Below are 22,563 nucleotides of genomic sequence, written 5' to 3' on the forward strand. Positions count from 1 at the left end.
CGCTCCACTCTATCAGGCAGCGCGGGGAGCACTGAGCAAATGGACCAGCAGTGTGGGAGTCGCTGAAGTTCCCCCTCCCATAGGGGGAAAGAAAAGGAGCTGCTGGGATCCCCCCACAGGTAAGAGTAGAGATCACCTCCCACCCAGCAGCTGTGGGGCAGAATGGGGAAAAACTTGCCCTTTTGCCCCTTCCACCCCTCCACCCCACTCCTTCCTAGCAGCCAGAAGGGATTGAAGACAGAATGCTGCTGGGAGAGAGGATGCTGATGTGTCATGTCGTGATGTATCAATGTGTGGTGGCATTAAGGCAGCATTGTCACACATTGAAGTGTCATGATGGGAAAAAAATCACACCGTTGATACTTGATTTTTATGGTGCTCTACAACTCCATTTTATTAAGAAGTGGCTCTCCAGCTGTTAAAGGTTGAGTACCACTGGTTTAGGCTAGTAAAAAAAAAACCCCAACCAAAAAAAACCTCAAATCAAAAAACATCCCCAAAGTAGTCCTCTTCCTTTCAGGGTTTCTTTGGCAATGTGAATGTGTATCAAACCACAAAATACTGTCTAAAATTTTAAGTGTGGACAAAAACCTACCAAAAAAAAATTAGCAATAAGGCAACAGTTTCTTCTTTTACCAGTGTATTTTTCAAAGTATTGTAGTTACTATATCATGTTAAGCTAAGTTCTTATTATTCTCAGTGAATTTTATTCTGGTATTATATGCTTGTTACTATTTTTAAAAAAATATATTTCTATTACCGTACTGAGATTTTTCCACAGTATAGCCACTATGGCTCCCTAGGCGTGTGTGCCACTGATAGTTTATCAAGAAAAAGCTTTCTGTAAAAGGTCCAATGATACTTTGAAAAAACAAAGGTTCGGATCTGCTTTTGTTAGTGAAATAAAATGATGTGTTTAAATGTTATTGTGACATTCGTTGCTTTAATTGATGTGTGCTGTCAATACTTTCTTGGTTAGAACTTTTTGAGTTCCTGTGGAGTGACTTGACATTGAGATACATCTTTTTTTTCCCCCTTTTGTGTTATTTCTTTGTAAGTCACAGTACTCATTTTAACATTTATTTCTGAAAGCACACTTTTCTTAATTCTTAAGTTCTTAAGAATGTGTCAAAGTAGAATGCCTTTTAAAAACTCCAGTTCCTAAAATCTACATCGTCACAGACATCATACTACCTGTTGTGTAGAGAAAACAGAGTATGTGTTGTGCATTATTCATTTAAAGAGAGTATTTTTAATATGGAAGGCAAATGCTGAGTTCCTACATGCATACAAATTTAGATATTACTCAGACATTATCAATGCGGACACTCTTAATGTACACTAAGTGAGCAGTTACTCATGTTTTTCCATTTCTGTCAGTAACTTAGTGTACTTTAAAAAAAGAACTATACTGTTATATAGCATTTTCATTCTGTAAGGCATTTTGCAAAGCACTACTCTGAGATAGCAATTAAAATTATGTTTTGCGTAAAAACAGTGTGTGAGCTGTCATATAGTCATTTAATATTTCTTATTAAAAGTAATTTCCCAGGAGTTGGACTCCTGTGCATTAAAATAGTGCAATTTCTTGTGAATCAGGTTTGTTTCTAGCTGAGAATCTGTGCAAGATAACTTCTATGGAGAATTTTACAAAGTGAAAAGAGAAAATTATTCCACCCAAGAGAAACAAAATAAATCCATGTGATAATTACTAAAGATACAAATAAGTTGTTTTCCATACTTATTTTTCGTTATATGTTTTATGCTAAAGCAGTATTGTTGACTGAAGTAATGAAATTCCTTCTAAATTGTAACAGGTTTTTTTTACTTTTATTTTCTAGGGAGCAGAGACCAAGCCCCCTTGCTTACAAGATCTGGAGTTACAGGACTAGAAGTCAGTTACGCTACTGATGAAAGAACTCTTTTCCAGGAAGTAGTGAATATTGTAAAAAGGTAGCATATCTGTACGTTCTGCTTTTATTTTTCAGGCTTGGAACAGCAGATTTAGTTCCTTCAACCCTTGCCAGTCTTTCAAATACTGATTTTTTTGTTGTTGTTGTTTCCCTCAAAGGCTTGCTTCTAGAGTGGACAAGCATGGTGGTCTTTGAAATAAAAATACTTTTTGCTTTTCCTTTTCTCTGACAGCAAGAACATTCAGATCCTCTTAAGCAGCTGAGTTACAGTCTTGAAACTTACCAGCCATATAAGTTTCTTATACAACTTTCCTGTTAACCCCAGAATTCATTACACATCTCTTTCTGAAACTCTCAGAGCAGTAGATATTAGGAGTGCTGAGAGCTATAGAAAACTCCTCAGACAAGGAAGAGTTTTCTAGGAACTCTGAGGCAAGACAGGAAAAAACGTGCATGGTACTGAAAGTGCTGCAGTTTAAAATAAGGGTTCGTTGAAAAACCAGTTTCCTTCATTAGTTTTGTCTTCTCTGAATGGAAATCCCCTGCTCCATCAAACTTGGAAAACTGCTGGTTTTCCCCATCTCTACCAAGGCTGGGAAGCCTGTCAGGGAGCCCTCTCGCCTGGTGTGTAGGTGGAACCACAGACGTCTCTCCAGACCTTACTGACAGGTGCAAAGCTGTAAAATTTAAAGGAAAACAAACAGATTTAAACTCTGAGTCACCCTGCTGGAATAGAGGCACAAGAGAAAAAACAAACTAGGCAGAGTACATTTGCAATTCTTTCTCTCTCCAACCAGAGAACCTCTGATGAGAAAGGCTTTGACCAACCCCATGAAGCCAGAATACAAAAAAGTTGCTGAATGCAACCAGCACAGGGTGGGTCCTGACAAAGCAGCAGATCCCTGTTCAGAGAAGACAAAATTCAGGTAAGGAATATAATATTATTCTTCTCTTTCTTGGAAATCTAGTGCTCCATCAAACTTACGAAGATTACTCAGAATGAGAAAATGCCAATAAATGAAGAATTCTCCACCAGTTATGTGGAAGTCTAAAAAGTGACAGGACAGAAAGAATACAGTAGAGAGAACTCAGCAGTTAAAATGTATGTTTATCACTGCAGATCAGAAGTCTTCTCTATCTGTACATGCTTGAAGGCATTACAGAACAAAAAAAAACCATGCAATTTTGGTGTACTTTACGACGGAATGCACCAGGTTGCTGTCTGAGAAATCTGTGCTTATGAGATCTTCTCTAGCATGTGCTAGCATATCTTTTTGATGCAGCAACTTCATCCATGAAGTTAGTTGACGTTTATTCCTGGAAGAGAAAAGGTTTGGTCTATTAATGGAGAGACAGTCTACCATCATCATCTTAGTCTACTTCCCTCACAACTCTAAAATAGCACCTCAGCTACCAGACTTCTGATGGACTCTCAAAAAACTTGGACCACATCTATAGTTGGCTGCTCTTTTTCCCCCTTTATTTTCTGTAGCCTGGGCAAAAAAAGGAGAAATTTCATTGGAGTTAATGTTTTGTATTTCTTAAGCACAAAACAAGTGTCTAGGCCCAGAATAGCTTTAGCTGAAGTATGGTAAAACCATGTAATTAAGAAGTAGTGGACTGCAAAAACTTCCTCAATGAGAAATGAACAAGCAAGCAGCTTTAATGAAAATTAGTAATTATTTTTTTAAACAATCTTCTGTTTATCTTTTTAGTGTTATTTTTATCCAGCACAAGCTAGGTACTTTGGCTGTTCTGGTAGATGCACTTAAAAGTAGGTCTGATAGATTAGAGAAAGAAAACTATCACACCATATTTAAGAAACATTACCACTTGAACTTCATGGATCAACACTCAAAATCACCTCGATTTTCAAGCTGATAATTGTATCAGTATCTTATATTCTGATACGTGCTTTAGGCTCGACAGTAATAGGCTCTTGTGACTGAACAGCATGCCAAGCATGACTGCAGCCTACTTTTGGTTCATGTTCTTGGCCTCCTGGGTGGTTGGAGGGAAAGGTGGAAAACTGAAATTGCAGATTCCTGGTATAATGAATGACATACTGTCTATTCCTGCTTGATTGTCAATATCATGAACAGACTATATCAACTTGTTGGAGCACAGAACAGGAAGGATCTCAGCTGTAGGAGGAATTATCTTACACAGTCCAGTTTAAGAATTCTTGTTCCTATTTCTAGTCATTCTCTTAGTAGTTGGCATGATTCTTCCTCTTGTTCCATATATGTGAAATTGTGGAACATACTTACTTGTTTCAATTTCCAGCCTTCTACTTCTTTGTTTAGACCGTTTGTTTTTGTTCCATCCTGGCTATTGAAAATAAATAATGGTTGATTCTGTAACTTTTTGTCAATACGTGTAAACTCTGGAAGAGCCCAGTAGAAAATTCTGGGTCATTGTTTCCAGCATACAGGTGAAGGACAGGTCATTCCTGAAAAATTTATAACTTTTGCAATATTCATGGCTCATCAGCGTCTTTGACTAGGTTTCTGTCATTGAAAAGTGTTTCTGAAACTTTTTGTAGCAGAGCTAAAGTTATTCTGTCATCACTGAAGATGAGTATTGCTACAGAAAGTTCTCTGGAATAGATGAAGTTGGATTCAGTTAATACCTTCACTGGAAGGTTGTTTAGGCTGTGCTAGGTCTGAATACCACAGTATGGTTAACACCTTGGCATCCATGAAGTAAATACCAGATTAAATGTTCTTCTGTGGATTAGTAGATGTTGTCTCTGATTAACTCTGAGCCCTTGGTGAACAGGAATAAGTCATCTTGTGTTCTAGTAGACCAGAAGAAGACCTGTTTTTTTCTCTGAAATTGTGATCTGTGATTTCATCTATACTGAAAATTCACAGTTTTGTCCAAATACTGAGAAGAATAAGCACCTCTGTTTCATAGAAGTACTTACAAGTGTGAGTACCAAAGTCTATACAGAGACAACTTTAATTTTGAAGGGTATTGGAATACTGAGGTAGGGGGTTGAGAGTCAGGAAAGAGACAGAAAGGAAGAGCAATAAATATGAGTTTGGAGGAGGGAGAGAAGAACAAAAAGCACATATTTGTAAAAAATAAAAGCATCATTAGATTGGTTTTTGGTACCCTGTCTTACGACTGTCTTGGACTTTGAGAGGGAGCTGCAGCTCATTGGTCCAAATTTCCCTTCTTTGGTAAGCTGTCCTCTGGCTGTAAACAAAAAAAAAGGGCTTCAGCTCAAACCTGGCATAAAGCAGCTGAGAGGTAACATCCTTCTAATCCTGTGCAGCTGCTGGGGATGGCCTAGAAGAAGAGACCTCCAAGTTGTAGGCCCTCTGGAGCTGTCAAGAGGGGATTTTTTTTTTCTTGAAATGGAGCCTGAATATGTATTGCTGTCCTAAAGCATTCTGTTGTACTGCCTGAGGTGCTTTCTTGAATAGATCCTCTGCTGATTGTAAGGTGTCAGCTGCACTGAAATGGGAGAAAAAATGGAAGAGTCTTTCTGCTTGAGGAAGTAAGACAACCATCTCTCTGAACCTAAAGGCAGGAAAAAGAGTAAACACATTTACATACTTCCCTAACACAGGAAAGCTGACTGAGGAGGAGAAGGTGAAAGGGAATGCTACAAGAATGTTTGTATGGGGATTTAAAACTAGATAGGAAAACTAGAGATGTGCAAGCCTGATGGAGCAGTGGATTCCCATGAAAGAGAAATTAAACGTCTGGGCCTCTTCTTCACTTTTAGGGCAAATTGTTCTGCTTCTCTTTAAGGTCAGATGCTAGCAGATAATAGAAAAGGGCTGGTCCTGCAGGTGTGAGACAAGCAAAATTTGGGGAATTCATGTGGGAGTGCACAGTCCCCATCTCTCAGACACACAGATGTGAAAACAGGGTGGGCTTGAAACAGAGAGTAGTAGATTCATTGCACCTTGAAACTTACCAGACATGCACAGCTCCTTGTCTCCACTGAAGCAGTTTTTGATACAATTACATGAACAGAGTATAATATAAGATTTTACATAAACATTTTGGGGATAACATTAATGTATTAAACTGTTAATGCTTAATTTCATGTTTTTCTTGTAAGGCATAATGCTAATGAATTTTTTTATTTGGATACAGTGCGTTATATTTCTTCTTCTGTAAATGCTCTAGCAACGACTTCTTCTTAAAATAGAGATATGCTAATCTAACCTTCTTTTTCCAGGCCAGTATCATCTTCATCAGTGACATTTTCCTGTAGAAATCTGTATCTAATGTCCTGTATCAGCTTTATGGATTTTAGTTGTCTAAGGCAAACTGGAAAAATGTTTTCAAAGATTTCAGTTACATGTTTGAGTCACCAAGCATTCTGTTGCTATGCACAGTTACTGCTTTTGTCTGTATCATAGGTCTGGCATGGTTCCCCTCCCCCCCTCTTTTTCTCTTAATCATAGCTGGAAGAAAAATAGCAGTCAGGAAACGCAGACACATAATAAAAGGGAAGGTATTACTGGGAGCTTTAGTGTTCATTCATGAAATTGTCAAATGAGAAAGAGGAAGAGATGTCATAGCAGCATATACAACTTAGCTGGAAAGGAAAATAATTGCCTTTCTTCTCTCTGCAGCATGTATGAGTTGAATGTTAATGCTGTTGTGTTTAAATCCTGCCAGCATAAATGCTGCTTTTCATCTTTGCAGAAAGTGTGGCAACAGCATGCAAAGCAATATCAAGGCCCATCCTTTTAACAAAAGAGCATATGCTGGCAAGCACACCTCTTATTCCTGTCGTGTTACTCCTAGCCAGCAGCTTTCAAATATCAGTATTACAGTTTACTAGTTTCTTGCAGGTGTAGCAGCTGGTCTCATTACAATTTCTTCTAAATAAATAGCTTGAACTGATATCAAAGACCAGTTTCATAGTATACTGTAAAAATTGTGAGGCAGGAGAATGAAACATAAAACTTGTCCTCTTAGCTCACGGCCTGTTGTCTTTGTGGCACCACATGAAAAGGAGAGAGAGAAAGTGAGAGAGACTCACACTTCAGTTAAGCTCACATCAGCTAAACTTTGGGTTTGCCTGTTCATTTTCCCATGTGGAATAATGTACTCTTTTAGCTCCAGACATCTCTTCTTCTCTAATAACAAATAAAATACCATGGTCTCAGCAAGTGCCACACTGGTTCGTTGGTACCACTGGTACACAAGATTGGACTACAGGAGAGGACATTGCTGCATAAATTGGGATGTAATTCATCAGCAAGCAGTATAGAAGCAAGAAACAACAGTGTCTCTTACTAGGTGCATGAAATTTGATGGGCCTCTTAAACCTGTTGCATAAGGTAGATCTTATGCATATGTAGTGCAGGAGTTCAGGGTTATAAATGTTACTTAGTAGAAAGGAGTTCTTCAGTTTACTATTACTTTGTTTTTTTCTTCTGGGATAATTCAGAGATACACTTGTGAATGCATACAGATATACATACAAAATATATATATGTGTGTAACTTACTACACTATCTGAGCAACTCAGTTGCCAGTACTACATTTATTGGTTTTCATGCTTTTAGAAGGATACCACTTGAATCCAAGTTTGAAATACAGACCAGCTGACATTAAAGGACTGTGATTACAGGAAATTCACAGTAAGATTTGACCTCACCATTTACTAGCTACTCTACCTGGATTTTCCATTTAGATAGCTTTGTATAAGTCATATGACTGAAACTTAAACATCTGTATTCCACAATCAGTGTCTAATTAGCTATCCTTATCACCAGAAGGGTTAAACAGAACAGGATCTTGGTCTGCAAGAGGTGGCTAAAAATACAAAAAATGGTTCACCCAAAGAGGCTTTTTTGTTCAATGACAATAGAGACCAGTTTAGAAAACTTGAGATGCCAAAATTAGCTGAAATTAGACACTCCCCTTAATACATGGGTGGTATCTAGTTGGGATGGAAAAGCAAAGTAATGTGCTGTAAAGTGATAACCTGTAAGTCAGTAGTGTGCAATTACAGGTGATCCCTAATGGCCTGGACAAGCAATACTGAATTAGAGACTAGCACACTGCTTTTTTAAAAAATCTTTTGATTAATAAGCTTTCCAAGCTATCTGTAGGTTTACATGAAATTGTGCTAAAATATGTGATACTTAAGTTAGATACAATTTATTTATAGAAGAAAAGGCATGTATCTGAAAACATCATAAACTAAAGGGCTTTTATGTCTTGTCCTATAAAAACACCTTCACATCTCAAGGATACTAGAGAAACAGTTCTTGAGATTATATGCAGATAGATTACAGAGGTCATTTTGTTCATCAGGTTAAAAGGTAATGGGAAGACTACCTCCAGAATTGATAAAATATATTCAGTTGCAGTTAATATAATAGCCCACTAATTTTGTTAAAGTAGGAAGTGAGAAAGGTAATGCCCTGCTTGGGCAAGTTACAACCCAAAACAACTGTCCTTCATCAGTTGATGAAGGACAAACTGCACCAACTCGCTGCACAGTTCTTATTTCTGTTCAGAACAGGTTTATAAGAGAAAGCAAATTTCTGGCATAATGAATATTGTTTTATATACCACTTAAAGAATTCTTCACGAGTTTCTGCTTTACATTTGCATCTGTCATGGAATCCGTCTGTGTCCCGTGTAAAATCTACAAGTATTCTCCATTTTGAATTATGTGATGCCAGTTTTCAAATATGATAACGAATGACTACTTCCCTCATTTTAATTAATCAGTTCTGTTTTGCAACATGCTAGGACCAGGATAGTTTACTTACAAGAATTAATTTGAAAATTTGTTAATTTTTGTAATGTTTATTCTACGCCTATATAAAACATGGCATAATTCCTTTTTATTTCAAAGCTGAAATTGAGCTAGTAATAATTTTGGAGCATCATTTCACAATCATTGTATGTTGTGCAGAGCAGCAAGCAGTCATAACTCTTTTTGGCGCTGATTCCGCTGCTGGAATGAACTGCAGGCTAGCTTCAGTCATTTGTCCATAAATTGTTCCAAGTATCTTTGGGGTTGTACCATTGTCGTAATCCATATTGAGTAAATTTATTCCTTGCACTCCTGATGATCATTTCCACCTCCAAAACCAAATAATTCTTCTTTCAACATGAACACCAGATAGCAAAATACCCCCCAAATTCAAAGTGCTAGTTCTTTTACTTTCTGTAGAATGCTAGAAATAAAAAACTTACTTTAGAATTGCCTGCTTTAGGTAAAAACTGTATCAAAACCATTCCCTCACAAGTAAAAGTAGATGATAAAGGGGATTTTTGCAAATTCTGGCAGGTGCAAAAGCCCAAACTGTAATAAAGAGAGAGCCATGCTGAGTAACAGCATTCAACTATTTTTCACAGAAAGTCAGTGTCCATGGCAGAAGTGTGGAGAAACTCTATTTTGGAGCTGTTCTCAGAGTAATTAGCATCTTCAAAGTGAGTTGTCATTGCCTTTGGCTAGGACACATAAGCAAGGAAGGCAGTCTCCTGATAAAGTCTGAAGTTTCATTTGTAATGTCTGTGATACAAGTAACTCAGTATTCAGGGAAAGGGTGTTCTGTATTCAACGGTCAGGAAATGTTTGTATTTTTTTTGTGTGTTTATAGATGCAAGGACTACAGAGTTCCTGTTCATAATCCAAGGCCTCTGCCCATCCCCTCCATAAACTAATATCTGCAAGCCTGCATTCTGTTGTAGGGTTGGGCATAGACTATGATACAGGATTATCAGCTCATCATCCATCCTCTACCTCCTGACAGCTGCCCTGATGTCATTCAGTTGTATTGAATGCTGCCTACTCTCAAAACCCTTTAGCTGCATTGAAAGAATTACAGAATCATTGAGGTTGGAAAATACACTAAAAGTGATTCAGTCTAACCAAGAAGCACCTATTCATCCCACTGAAACTTCCTTTCTTTTTTTTTTGCTATAAAAATAACAGATATCTTATGTTACTTTGTCTGGTCTCTTCCTGCCCAACAAAATCATTCTTAGGCTATTGAGCAAATCAACAGATTATGACTTGTGGTTTTAATAGTGCCTACTCAAAACTTAGGTGATACTGGATCCTCTGAGCTAACTCCTACCTGTGCTTTGTCTTTAAAGCCACATTTTTTGTCCTTCTGTGTAGTGAGCTCTACTCTGAGCCTGATTGGACATGATTGTGTCAGAAGTCAATTCTGACTTTTTTGTCATACTTGAGCCAGTCAGCTTTTCCAGCTGGAAAGAGATACAGCAGAAAATAAGTTTTTCTTGTGTGTTTTCTAGAAAGAAGGCCATCTTAAATAAAGAGGTTATTTCAGGAGAACTGGTAGATACAGTTGCTTTTCTCTGTTTCAGTATAGATTTCTCTCATCTACAAATTGTAACTCCCAATAAAGGGTCATCATTTGGGACCCGAAGTTCCCTCTGATTACTCAAAGTTACACTGCAGTGTGTGTGACACATTATCTGTAAACATTCCAGTTAACCTTCTGGCAAATTCTGTTCCAATAGTCATGGCTATATTTCACTGCACATCTTTCTTGTGCCAGTAGCAAAGTTTCAGTTTATGCTTCATACTTCCTGATGCCATCAATAAAACCTGATAAGACCTCAGTTTTGTTCTTTATTTGTAAAGACTGAAATAATAGAAGTATGCAAAAAAAATTCCAGTGAAAATATCCTTTCTAAATATTTTTGCCATTGAACGTTACTAAAAATCTTAAGAGATTGCCTGTTTAAATATTGTCTTCTAGTCCAGGTGCTGCTTTCATAGAAACCGATTGTGACTGCATCTTTTTTAAACTCAACATAATTTGAATGCGATCCTGTTTATACTTTGTTCATGGAAAATATTTTTGTAAATTATACAAAACTCATTTTTTTCTTTTCCCCCTGCCTCTCTAGATATGACCCAGACATTTTGCTAGGCTATGAAGTCCAGATGCATTCCTGGGGTTATCTCTTACAGAGGGCTGAGGCACTGAATGTTGATTTATGCCAGATGATTTCTCGTGTGCCAGGTAAGTTATTTTTTTAGGACTTCAGTTCCAGTAGAAGCAAGTGAACAGATTTAAAAAATAAATGCAGAGTATTTCTTCAGAAAGACTTTGTTTGTTTTTCTTACTCCTGTGTTGTTGATAGTATAATCACACACACCCCTTGTGTTTTCCAAATTTTCAAATTTGTGGCATATTCCACTTCTGTGTGTGTCCTGTATCCATGAACCTGGACTTATATTCTGTAATTGTATGTTAAGTTTCAGTTCTTGCAGGTGCTTCTGCTACCAAAGCTTCTTTTGCTTTCCTTGGATTCAGTCATTCAGAGTGCCTACCATCATTTGTGGTTTCTCTGGCTGGAATGCAAGATCATTAAACTTCTCCTGAGCAGCAATTGTTCTGGACAGCTTTGTAATAAAATCCTCACTTTCAATGATCATTCTTTTAGTTTGGGCAAATTTGATTTGGCCCAAGTGCTGATGCTTTCCTCCAGCATTTGTAAAAAAGTCTGTTTAGACAAGAAAACTTGGATGGGAATGGTAAGCCTAGTGCCTCTACTTAGCCAGTCAATAGAAGCCGTCATTCTGAAGAATAATGAACAACTAAACAAATGTACTGTCACATCTAAGAAGTCAGGATGACTTTGTAAAATGAAAAGCTGTCTCAAAAATTTGTTTTAGCTCTTCGAAGTCATCAGGGTGGTGTGGATGAGGAAGATTTTAAAAATCAAAACAGTTGAAAAGGCTGTTTTTACAAGCTTGTACAGAAAAAAACATCTGTACATAAGTTAAATTGCTATGAAGTAAGAAGTCCATTCTTGGTTCTTCTGTTAAAACTTGAGCCTGTTGCTTTCTAATGGTTGCAAAAGCAAATGTTAGGAATTATGGAGCAAGGAAAATACAAAGCAATGAATAAAAATGTAAAAATCTGTAGTGTGCCTGTACCTCAAACACTGAGGTTGTAGCCTCCTCATATCCTTCCCCCCATCAAAGTGAATATAGGGGAACTGGTAAAGATGAGAAGGGTTATCCAAATGTGTCTAGTAATTTAGAAATTTGGGATTCCAGAAGAGACAAAACAGTGTAGGAAAGGTAAAAGCCTGTGAAATATTGAGGGATGTGAAGGAAATTAGAGATTGGATTTTCATGGTCATTTCCAATGCAAGAACTAGAAATGAAGTGAAGCTAGCAAGTGGCAACTACAGAATAGAAGTTGATTTTTAATGTCAGCATTGCTGAATTCTTGAGTTCCTTGTACAAGATAGCACAAATGCTTAAAATGTACATTGCTTTAAAAGGAGATAAATTCTTTTAAGAAGAATCCTTTGGGAGCTATATATATGTGAAATAGATATATGTGAAAATAATATCTGGCCCAAGATGCTGTAAATGGTTGAAAGCTGGAAGAGTTGTAGAAAGAGTGTCAATAACTGCTTCCCCCATTTTGAAATATCTGCCTTTGAGTACGTGACAGAACATGATACTGGGCTACTTGAATCTTTGAGCATACCCAGCACAGGAATCATCTTTTATGTAGTTGTCCTGTGTGCCTGGCCAGGAAAATATGATGTTTTAGAAGCACTATGTTGGCAAAATCCTTCCTGGAGGTTTGAATATTTGTATACTCTTGATGCTTTCAATAAGAAAGCACCAAGAACTGAGTTATAGAGTCCTCCCAGAGACAAGATAACACAAGAAAAAATGTGTAGCTTCAGCTGAAAGTTGTTGGCAGTTGAACTGTGGTGAATTTTTAAATACTTTATGTATGAAAACAGGATCACTTGATAGTTTAAATATGGACAGACCATCAATGTTCATAAGTTTCTTTCTTCAGCACAAAGCTCTCAAATTTATTCTTCGGGAATAATAATGGATTGCATGAACTTGTTATTCAGTTTCCCTTATGGCTCAAGTTGAGATGATACACTAGTTGCAGAATAATGCCTCTGGGTACAGTCTTCAGAAATACCAAAGGTACCGGTACATCTCAAGACTTGCAATGACTGTAGTAAGAGGAACAGTGTTGTAGTCAAAGGTTTTTTAAAACCTCCAAATATCGCAAAGATTTACTGCTCTCCTGTAGAAGTATGGTTGAACAATCTTCAGTTTGGGATGTGTGCCTCTTTCTCAAAGGCTGAGTCACAGTTCATGTCTTGCAGGACAGCTCTGTCTTCACTGTAGTTGATGCAGAACCAAACAATTAGCAAAGCTATTAATAGTACTCATCTTCCTGACACAAGCTCTTTCTCAAGTTACTGATTTTGGCATACACATGAATGGGTCCTCAAAGAAGAAGAGGAACTGTGTGGTTCCTATTGGTAGCCTCTCCGTGTATTTCACAGTCAGGTTTCCTTCCCTACAACTATCAAGTCCCACACAATGCAGGTTTAGTTCTAGTGAAGGAAGTCAGGATTGTAGCCCTTACCATTTTTGTACATGAAGGTCAAGTGGGCATGCAGAGTATAGGCACGATCTGCACAGCACTGATGTTTGTAATGCAGGTGTTCCTGTGCCAGCTGGTAGATGTGTACTCAGAAATTGAATGTATAGCACTTAAAAATGTTTCTAAGAACTGCTATTATTTTAAGGTAAATGTTTAGTTTCTTTTGAAAGAATTGCAGCAGAAAGATGAGAAAATGTTTACACTGATGAGCTCTTCCCAGAAATGTCATGTCGTAAATGTCTTGCATGCATGATCTGTCCAAGTTGTTGTGTTCTCTGTTGCTTTGTGATCTCCTTGTCCATGGTTTTGACCCCATCTGTCTTCCTCTTGCTTTTCCAACCCCTGTGCTTTGTATTTCCCTCCCTTCTTCATGTGCTGTATTTTCAGAACAGAAAGTGCTCCTTTAAGAAGTATGCTTCTCTTTCCTTCTGTTGAAATAAATATGGAAGGGACTTCTCCTTTCCTGTGATTTCAGCTTAACAAAAAGAAAGCTGGACTTCTCTCTGGTTTTGCTTTATTGGCTGAGTCTGGTGCTGCTTCTGCCCTTTACAAGTGAACTATTTATAAGTTATAGGACACATCACAAGACAAGTGCATGCCATGCCTGTGTGTGGTGGCATTTTTTGTGTGGCCTCCTGTTTCCTCCTTTGCATCACAGCTCAAAGTTAGGGAGTGGATAAGAGAGGATGAGAGGAGACTTCTTTTTATTTTGTCTCATGCACTCAAAAGATAGGAGGAATGTCCTGTTCTGCTTCTTACCAGCATAGTTCCCAAAGAGGCTTACCTAGTTCTGGTGATACATTTCCCACACCAGTTGTAAAGTAGAGCAGGTTTTTGTAATACAGTGGTTCTCATCACAGGCAGAGTTCATCAGATGGTGGGTCTCTCTCTTGTTATCACAATAGACTTTGCTGTCTGTTTTTAACCAGCAAGACAATGAAGCAAACTTAATACAGGAAATCTCTTAAACAAGTCAAAAAAGAATTAGGATGACACTGAAGAAAGTAGAACTAACCAATAGTTTCTGCTTCCAGTAAAAAAAAAAAATGGAGGGGGAAGAGGGGGGAAAAAATGCAAGTTCCTCACTTTGACAGGAGATCCAGCATGTGGAAATGAAGAAAAGCAGAAGAAAAAATGTTGCTAGTTGGTGGGGCATTTTTTCCATCCAAACATGGAAAGAGAAGTTGCTGGTTCTCCTCCTTAAAAATCTGAAACAATAAGGAGGTTAAAAAGACAGTGTGCATTTTGTTGAAGTGTACAAAAGGTCTGCTAAATTTTGCCAAGGATCTGTGATTTACCAATAAGGTCAGTAAATGGCGAATGGGTTTTCTTAATGATTTTTTAATTGATATGGCACACATTTGAAGATCAAGATACAAAATTCGTCTGTATTATGTTGTTTCATAGCTGTTCTGCAGCATTTCAGGCAATTTTTACTTCTGTTGTCAAGGGTAAATGTGCTTCATGACTGTCTGAGGATCTAATTGTTCAGTTCTGATCATTATTGTGAAGCAGTGTGTATCCACACTTCTACACTCTCTGTCCAAAATGTTCTGCTCTATTAGCAGGGTACTGTACAGACTGTGCTGTACCTGATAAAGGAGTGGTGGCAGAATACAAAGCAACCAGCAGTTAAAAAATGGGTATGGATTTAGAATTGTGGATGAATTGCCTTAAAGTAATTTCTCTTCCATTAAACTAATAAGAAATAAAGCTGAGGATCAGTGTGTTTTCATAATGGATTTTAGTTTGTGTGGTCCACTTTAAAAAAAAAAAATCTATGTAAACTCTGGAAAAAACACCAGAACTGTAAACTTACAATGACTGAAAAAAAGATAGTTTAACAAAATGTATGCCAAAAAGACTGTCTTCTCTTGTGCTGCAGTATTCCAAAGCATGACAAAAATCAGGGATGGCAAAAGAGGACATATTTCTCTACTTTGTGAGACACTTCTGTCTCACAAAAAGATTTAGAGTACTGCTTCTGCATCTGTATTGGTTCCTTCCTATTTCCTTCTCCCTGTGCTATCCAGAACTCGTGTCTACTTGCTCCCAGTGCAGTGAGTTTGCTTATGAAAGGGACTGAATTTTCTCTCCCATTACCTAGTTCAGACTGTGTAAGATCATTGCAAGTAAAGCCTTGAGTTATAAATTCATTAGGGCAGAAACCACTTTTTTTAAATTTTTTTTTTTTTTTTTTAATGTTGTGCACTACTGCATGCACAGGTGACTCTCAAGTAACATTCAGCAGTGCATAACCAATATATTCACTATGGAGAATATATTGCCTTGGACACTATTTCAGTGAAACCAAAGTAAGAGTTCTCTGCAAAGGGCAAGAGCAAAAAAAAAATGGGGGAGTTTAATTTAGAGATTGTGTGGACTGGTAAATAAATAATTTTGTAGAATCAGCAGTAGTCTTTATGAATTCTTATTTTTCTAGAGAGAAAATTTGAAGAGAGATGGTTTGATCTGGTCTTGACTGTCTAATAACTTGTCTAAATATAGTCTCCTTTAATGTCTTTAGATGAAAGTAAAGAGAACAGATTCGCCACCGAGCTGGATGAATACGGAGCAGATACAATGAGTGAAATAAATATTGTTGGGCGAATTGTCTTGAATATTTGGAGAATGATGAGACATGAGGTAAATTTTTTTAAAGATTCGTGTTTTGGTTTACTGGGTTTTCTAATTATTGCAGACCTTGTTGAAAGTTTCATATAACTTGCACAATTTCTTTCTTTATACACCTTTTCAAATAGAATAGTTTGCCAGTTTGTGAGAATGAGTTTTGTACATCTCTAAACTGTAAAGTACTGAAGCCTTTATTTTTCAGTAGTATTTCTTAATGATTCTCCTTTTCACTGATTTGTGGGTTTTGAGAACAACTTATTTGTTTTAGGAATTTGTCTAGTATACTGCTTTTAGCACATTAAGTATTTTAAACTGTCAGATTTATATTTTTTTCTTTTGTTCCATTTATAACTTTCCATTTAATACTTAATACTTAGCCCAGTCTTTAGAAATCTTGTTCTGACCAAGTTCAGACTTGATCTTTATGAACTACCTAATTTTGCATACTTTTTTCAATTGATAAGGGATGCTTTTTCCTGATTTGTAAATAGCAATTTCTAAGAATAAATAGTAACCTTTTTAACAAAGTGCTAATAAAAAGTTAATAAATTTATTTCTTGCTGTTTTTGAAAAGTAGAGATTTTTAGATTTTGAAAGCAGTCATGCATCTTGACATGTCCACTGTGTTTTTTCTAGGTGAATCTGACAAACTACACTTTCGAAAATGTGGGCTTTCATGTTCTTCATCATCGTTTTCCTTTATTTACGTTCCGAGTTCTGTCTGATTGGTTTGACAATAAGGCAGATGTCTACAGGTAATGATCTATTAATCCATTTTGTTTGCTGATTTTAAGGCCAGATTCGTAACATTGGACAAGTGTAAGGTAAAGTCACAAGAGGAAGAAATAATCAATTTAGCTCAGGCACTAGAGCAGTGTAAATGCAGCAACATGAGTTTATTTACTTGGATGTTCTGTTGTATAGCTATACCCTCAATATTGCAACAAAATATTTTCAGTTACATTTTCAACATACCTGAATAGGTGTACTGTTTGGAAGTTCTGTAGTCTTTATTTTATTTTGTATATACTCATCAGAAGGGCTTTTAATGAACTGCCAGGCTTTTGTTTCACTTCAAGTGCATGTCAAGCAGGCTAGGCTTAAAAGTACTACAAAACAGCACACAAGATGTTAAGATGCTTAAGCTATAGCTGCTTAAAAATACCTTCATGTGACACGTATCACATTCGGCTTTACTCTTCTTGAAGCAATTTGGTATTGTGTGATATGAGCAATTAATGAAACTGAGTACTATCTGCACATTGTTTGTGACATTCATAAAATTGCTGTAAATGTTTCTGTAGCTAAGTGGAAAGGTGGTTTATACAGAAATTATGAATTTATGTTCAGCTGTGGTAGGCATTCTTAATACAGAAAGATTTTTCCACAAAGGTCCACTCAGTTAAAAAACATGTAAAGATAAGAGGAGGTAGTTGTGTCTGTTTTGATAATCCTTTGGGGCAGTGAGGAAAACAGGATATAGTAAGTCATTGCAAGATGCCTTAACAGTAGCTTGCTGTAACACAATGTGTGTATGTCTTTAGAATACCTAAGTGTATATTTATATATGCCACGCTTTTGGAAGAGTTGTATGAAAATGTTCTAGAGGAAAATTATATTTGCTGGTTTGCTACAAGTTACCATAAAAATATATTTGTCTTAAAGAGCAGCACTCTTTGGTTTGTTTATAATGAGGTGTTCACTCTCACAGATGGAAAATGGTTGATCATTATGTTAGCCGTGTTCGTGGGAATCTCCTGTTGTTAGAGAAACTGGATTTGATTGACAGAACAAGTGAAATGGCAAGACTTTTTGGCATTCAGTTCTTACATGTATTAACAAGAGGCTCCCAGGTAAGACATCATTCTCCTTATACTTCACAAAACCAGAATAGTTTTTACAAAATGTTCTAGTTCTTCAGTTTCTTCTCAGTCCATATGTGTATTTTCATAGGGTCACAGAAAGCTGTTAACATGAATTAACATGAAATTGAAACGTAAAGAATAGCCTTCAATCTATTATTGCTGCTTTTTTATCACCTAGTCTCAGAGGTTAAAAATAGGTGTTAAAAATAGAGTTCCCCAAATGTAATCACACCAGTGAATCTCTTCTACTGCCTTCAGGAGCACTAAGCTTTCCCTTTGAGTTAGTATTGTTCACTCTTACATGAGACTGAAAATAAGTGTTTTCTAAAACATTAAGAAATATAATTAATTGTGTTTTAGAAAGAGGAGATTAGTTTCTTTCAGGGCAGACAAAGCAGCATTGAATATCTTCTAAGTGCCATTTCTGGTGCAGCAGACCTGTGGATGAGATTTTACAAGACAAGAGGGGCTCTGGCTTTATCAAGTACATGTCATGCAAGATGTTTGTGGCTCTATTATTTTGATATCAGCATCAGAGGGAAAAGGGAGCAGAACAGAGCAAGACGTGCACTTTGTTTGGGAGCCCAGCAGTCTCCAGTAATACCAAAAGCTTTACTTGCCCAGGTTGTGAGGGATTAGGCTAACTGAACCACTTGCATGGCTACATGTGAGACCTGAGCAGCACCTGAAATGAGTCAGATACTCTGTCATGTGTTACAGCTCTTCTGTTATCATAAGCCAGCCAGGTATGGGAGTATCTGCAGCTGCAGTTTCCTTAACAATTCAATGTTGTTAAAAAAACTTTTGCCAGCTTTTTTCATTGGACTGCAGTTGCCTGTGTCATCTCTTGACCCAGAGCACGTTCTTGTTGCTCTTTCTGGTAATGACCCTATATTTGAGGAAAAGGGGAGCAGGCTGGCAGGCAACATCGGCAGAACCATGGCAGTGTTCAGGAGGTATTTGTCAGTTTAACTCCCCAATCTGGTTTACCATATTATCAGAAAATACCACTGTTGGAGCAAGGCAAGAGAAATGCACAGTTAGGGACAGGGAGTGTGGGGCTGGCATACTGCCAGCATAGATATGCTTGAGCTGTCATGATTGCAGCCCACAAAGACTGTTCTGCCTGTCATTTTCTCAGATGTCTGTGAGTGGGAGTGAGCAACAGAAGCATGCTGCATTTTATGTCCTGACTGTTCTTTTCTCTTCCCTTCTGTGCATGTATGTTCTGTTTCCATTGAAACTTTCTAGATCACAAAAATGGCACTTGCAACAATCCCCAGCTACCCCAAATAATTTTTTTTCACATAGAAGAGTCACTACCCTTTATGAAGATACTTCCCCTTAGCTGAAAAATATGTTAAAATGGAATAGTAATAAGAGCAGATTTCAGATATTTTATTTTTTCCATGTTTGTATTTCTCATTGAGTTTTACAATAACTTTTTAAAATTATTTTTGTTTATTTTATTAAGCCATCTTGAACATTTCTTAGAAGACCAAACAAAATCTAACAAGAGATGATCACAGGTATATATGCATATAATTAGTCATAGATATTTTAAGACCTTGCTGGTTTTTGCACAGAAGTCAGTAGGGCTCACTGAGACAGCTATAAACTCGATTTGAAGGGGAAAGGAATAAGATCAGGCTCTCTAAAGATAAACCTGGGAGCATCACACCAGTGTTTGAGAAAGAGTGTCCTAGAAAAGTCCTTTAGCCTGCTGTCTCAGTGGAGGTAGGGGCTGTAGGTCTACATGGGAGCAAAGACAAAAGGATTATTGATGTGTTGGGAAGCACAGATGCACCTGAAAATGGTCTTGCAGGGATTAGAGCTTTTCCCCCTGCCTAAAAAATGGTGGTAGGATCAATAGCCGAACTGAGGTGCATCTGCACTGGTGCATTCAGCGTGGGCATCAAACAGGAGGCCAGTCCTGGTTTGTATCGTACTGATGATCTGTACAATGGGCTCAAGTGCTCCCTTAGTCAGTTTGCAGACAGCTCCAAGTTGGGAGGGAGTGTTGCTCTGCTAGAGGGTAATAAGGCTCTAGAGAGGGATCTGGACAGGCTGGGTTTATGTGCTGAGGCCACTTGTGTGAGGGTTCTGCCCTTGGCTCCCAACAGCCCCATGCAAGGTTACAGGCCACAGGAAGAATGGCTGGAAAGCCGCCCAGGGGAAAAGGACCTGGGAGTGCTGGTCAACAGCTGGACATGAGGCAGTGTGTGCCCAGGTGGCCAAAAAGGCCAGTGGCACCTTGACCTCTGTCAGAAATAATGTGGCCAGCACCACCAGGTTGTCCCTCTGTACTCAGCACTGGTGAGGCCACACCTCAAATCCTGTGTTCAGTTCTGGGCCCATCACTACAAGAAGGACATTGAGGGGCTGGAGCAAGTCCAGAGAAGGGCAATGCAGCTGGTGAAGGGTCTGGAGCACAAGTCTATGAGGAGCAGCTGAAGGATGTGGGGAATCCTTTACCCTGGAGGAAAGGAGGCTAAGGGCTGACCTTACTGCTCTCTAAGACTCCCTGAAAGGAGGCTGTAGTGAGGTGGGGGTCAGTCTCCCAAGCACCAATAGAACAAGAGGAAATTGTCTCAATTTGTTCTATGGCTGGTTTACATTGGGTATTAAAAAATTTTGTTCTCCAAGAGGATAGTCAGACATCGGAACAGGCTGTCCAGGGTCACCATCCCTGGAGTTAAGAGATGTGTAGATGTGGTGCTTGGCAGCATTGGGTTAACAGTTTGATTTGGTTGATCTTAGAGGTCTTTTCCAACCTAAATTCTACAATGCTCCGAAAACTAGGGAAAAAAAACCCAAAATCTACCTCTTGCCACAACCAGTCCCTGACCACCTTGTCATACATCCAAGTTTATCACTGGACACAAATTAATGTGCAATTAGTGCAAGGCAGCAGTGGCAATTTATGTTGCTCCCTAATTTAACATCATACCCCAACCTCTGTTTAAAGTGCAGGGTCTTGTTAAGTCTGTTGGTTCTGTAAGCTCATGAATAACTTCAAGGTTAAAGAAATTATGTCTAATCCATTCAGTACAATGATTGAATACATAGTGTGTCAGGCAGATGGTCTTTAATAGTGATTTAGTTGCTTACAAAGCACAGGATTTTATAATTACATAGACTTGTTCTTTGATATTTCATGATTTTTCAGTCCCTTGCCACCCATGTATGTAGTTTTCACACCATGTATGTATGTTTTCAGCTGTTTTGGTTTTTATTCTGAATGGACACAGTGCATACCTGCCCATTTGTACTTGTAAAGACTTTACTAAAGCATTGAGTAATACACAGATAAATAGGGCTGGGATTTCTTTCTCTTGTTGCCAGCTACACATATAATATTTTGTGGTATCTTGAACAGGGTGTTTGTTGTTTTATGCTTTCTGTATTGTTTGTGGTATCAGGGAGAAAGCATGACACCCAGTCCATTTACTGCATATTATACTGTGTTTTCTTTGGTGATCTGCAGGTCTGACATTAGTACAGTTTAGCAAATACTCATTCACTGACAGTAGCATGGCCATCCACATATATTGTTGAAGCCTGTTGGATTATTCTTTTTTCCATATATAAAAAGTACTCTGTTTCAATGATAAGGGCTAAATGAAGAGGATACACATGGAAAAGTTCTACTCTATGTAATACAGAGTACAGAATAATAGAACAGTTAGGGTTGGAAGGGACCTAAAGATGATCTAGTGATACAAAATACAATTAAAATATACATTAAGAGCACCGCTGTTTATTTTGGAAAAGTAGTTATTTGTACTTTAAATTTGGGAAATGTAGGTGTGTGTTTGCACTAGTTAATACAGGTCTGTTCTGCACTTTTGATGGTAATGGTTATATCCAAATTATTTTGGAAAAGTAGTTATTTGTACTTTAAATTTGGGAAATGTAGGTGTGTGTTTGCACTAGTTAATACAGGTCTGTTCTGCACTTTTGATGGTAACGGTTATATCCAAACTGTTGTGCAGTACCGTGTGGAGTCGGTGATGCTGCGCATTGCAAAGCCCATGAACTACATTGCTGTGACTCCCAGTGTCCAGCAGCGAGCTCAGATGAAAGCCCCACAGTGTGTTCCCTTGATAATGGAGCCAGAATCCCGCTTCTACAGCAACGCTGTTCTTGTCTTGGATTTCCAGTCCTTGTATCCTTCCATTGTCATAGCATACAACTACTGCTTTTCCACCTGCCTGGGACATGTTGAAAACTTAGGAAAGTAAGTTGTTACTCTTTTTTCATGATCTTTGATTCTGTAGATACTTGAGTGTCTTTTCTAAGGTACTGAGAACCCCTGGTTGCCATTGGAAACGGTGGGCATGTATGAATGACACCATTTTCTGTTACACAATACAGATGATAAAAATCTACCATGTGGGTGTGTGCACATGTAATACACATACATATACAAATCAATTTGTATTTTTAATTAAATGCACTATTAGACTGTTCCTCTTAAAAACCCCTGGAAACAGCTCTGTGCGTGTAACACCTCTTTGATAATTGTGGTGATGCTGGTTTTTAATACTGCTTCAGAATAAATTAAAATTACTATAAATCCACCATCTGTCTTCAAAACTAGACTGGGGCTATTCCTTATTGAACTGTGATTGTTTCTGTATCACTTGTAATTCACTCGAGTTCTGATTACTAAAAATTAAAAGGTAAATTGTGTTATTCTTTGTAGCATCTTTTATTGAGCTTAACAGTTACTCT

At 37.8% G+C, this 22,563-nt stretch overlaps 1 protein-coding gene across 1 annotated transcript in view; it reads left to right on the top strand.

Moving 5' to 3' along the window:
- The window catches only part of REV3L (REV3 like, DNA directed polymerase zeta catalytic subunit), a 114,559-nt gene that overhangs the window by 79,428 nt on the left and 12,568 nt on the right, over nucleotides 1-22,563 (top strand). The window contains exons 18-23 of the mRNA XM_021555506.3: nucleotides 1,842-1,953; nucleotides 10,794-10,909; nucleotides 15,855-15,973; nucleotides 16,598-16,716; nucleotides 17,673-17,814; nucleotides 21,822-22,066. Of these exons, the coding sequence (XP_021411181.2) occupies nucleotides 1,842-1,953; nucleotides 10,794-10,909; nucleotides 15,855-15,973; nucleotides 16,598-16,716; nucleotides 17,673-17,814; nucleotides 21,822-22,066 (853 nt within the window). The remainder of the gene's footprint in view (nucleotides 1-1,841; nucleotides 1,954-10,793; nucleotides 10,910-15,854; nucleotides 15,974-16,597; nucleotides 16,717-17,672; nucleotides 17,815-21,821; nucleotides 22,067-22,563) is intronic.

Source organism: Lonchura striata, chromosome 3 (assembly GCF_046129695.1).
Source record: "Lonchura striata isolate bLonStr1 chromosome 3, bLonStr1.mat, whole genome shotgun sequence".
NCBI lineage: Eukaryota > Metazoa > Chordata > Aves > Passeriformes > Estrildidae > Lonchura > Lonchura striata.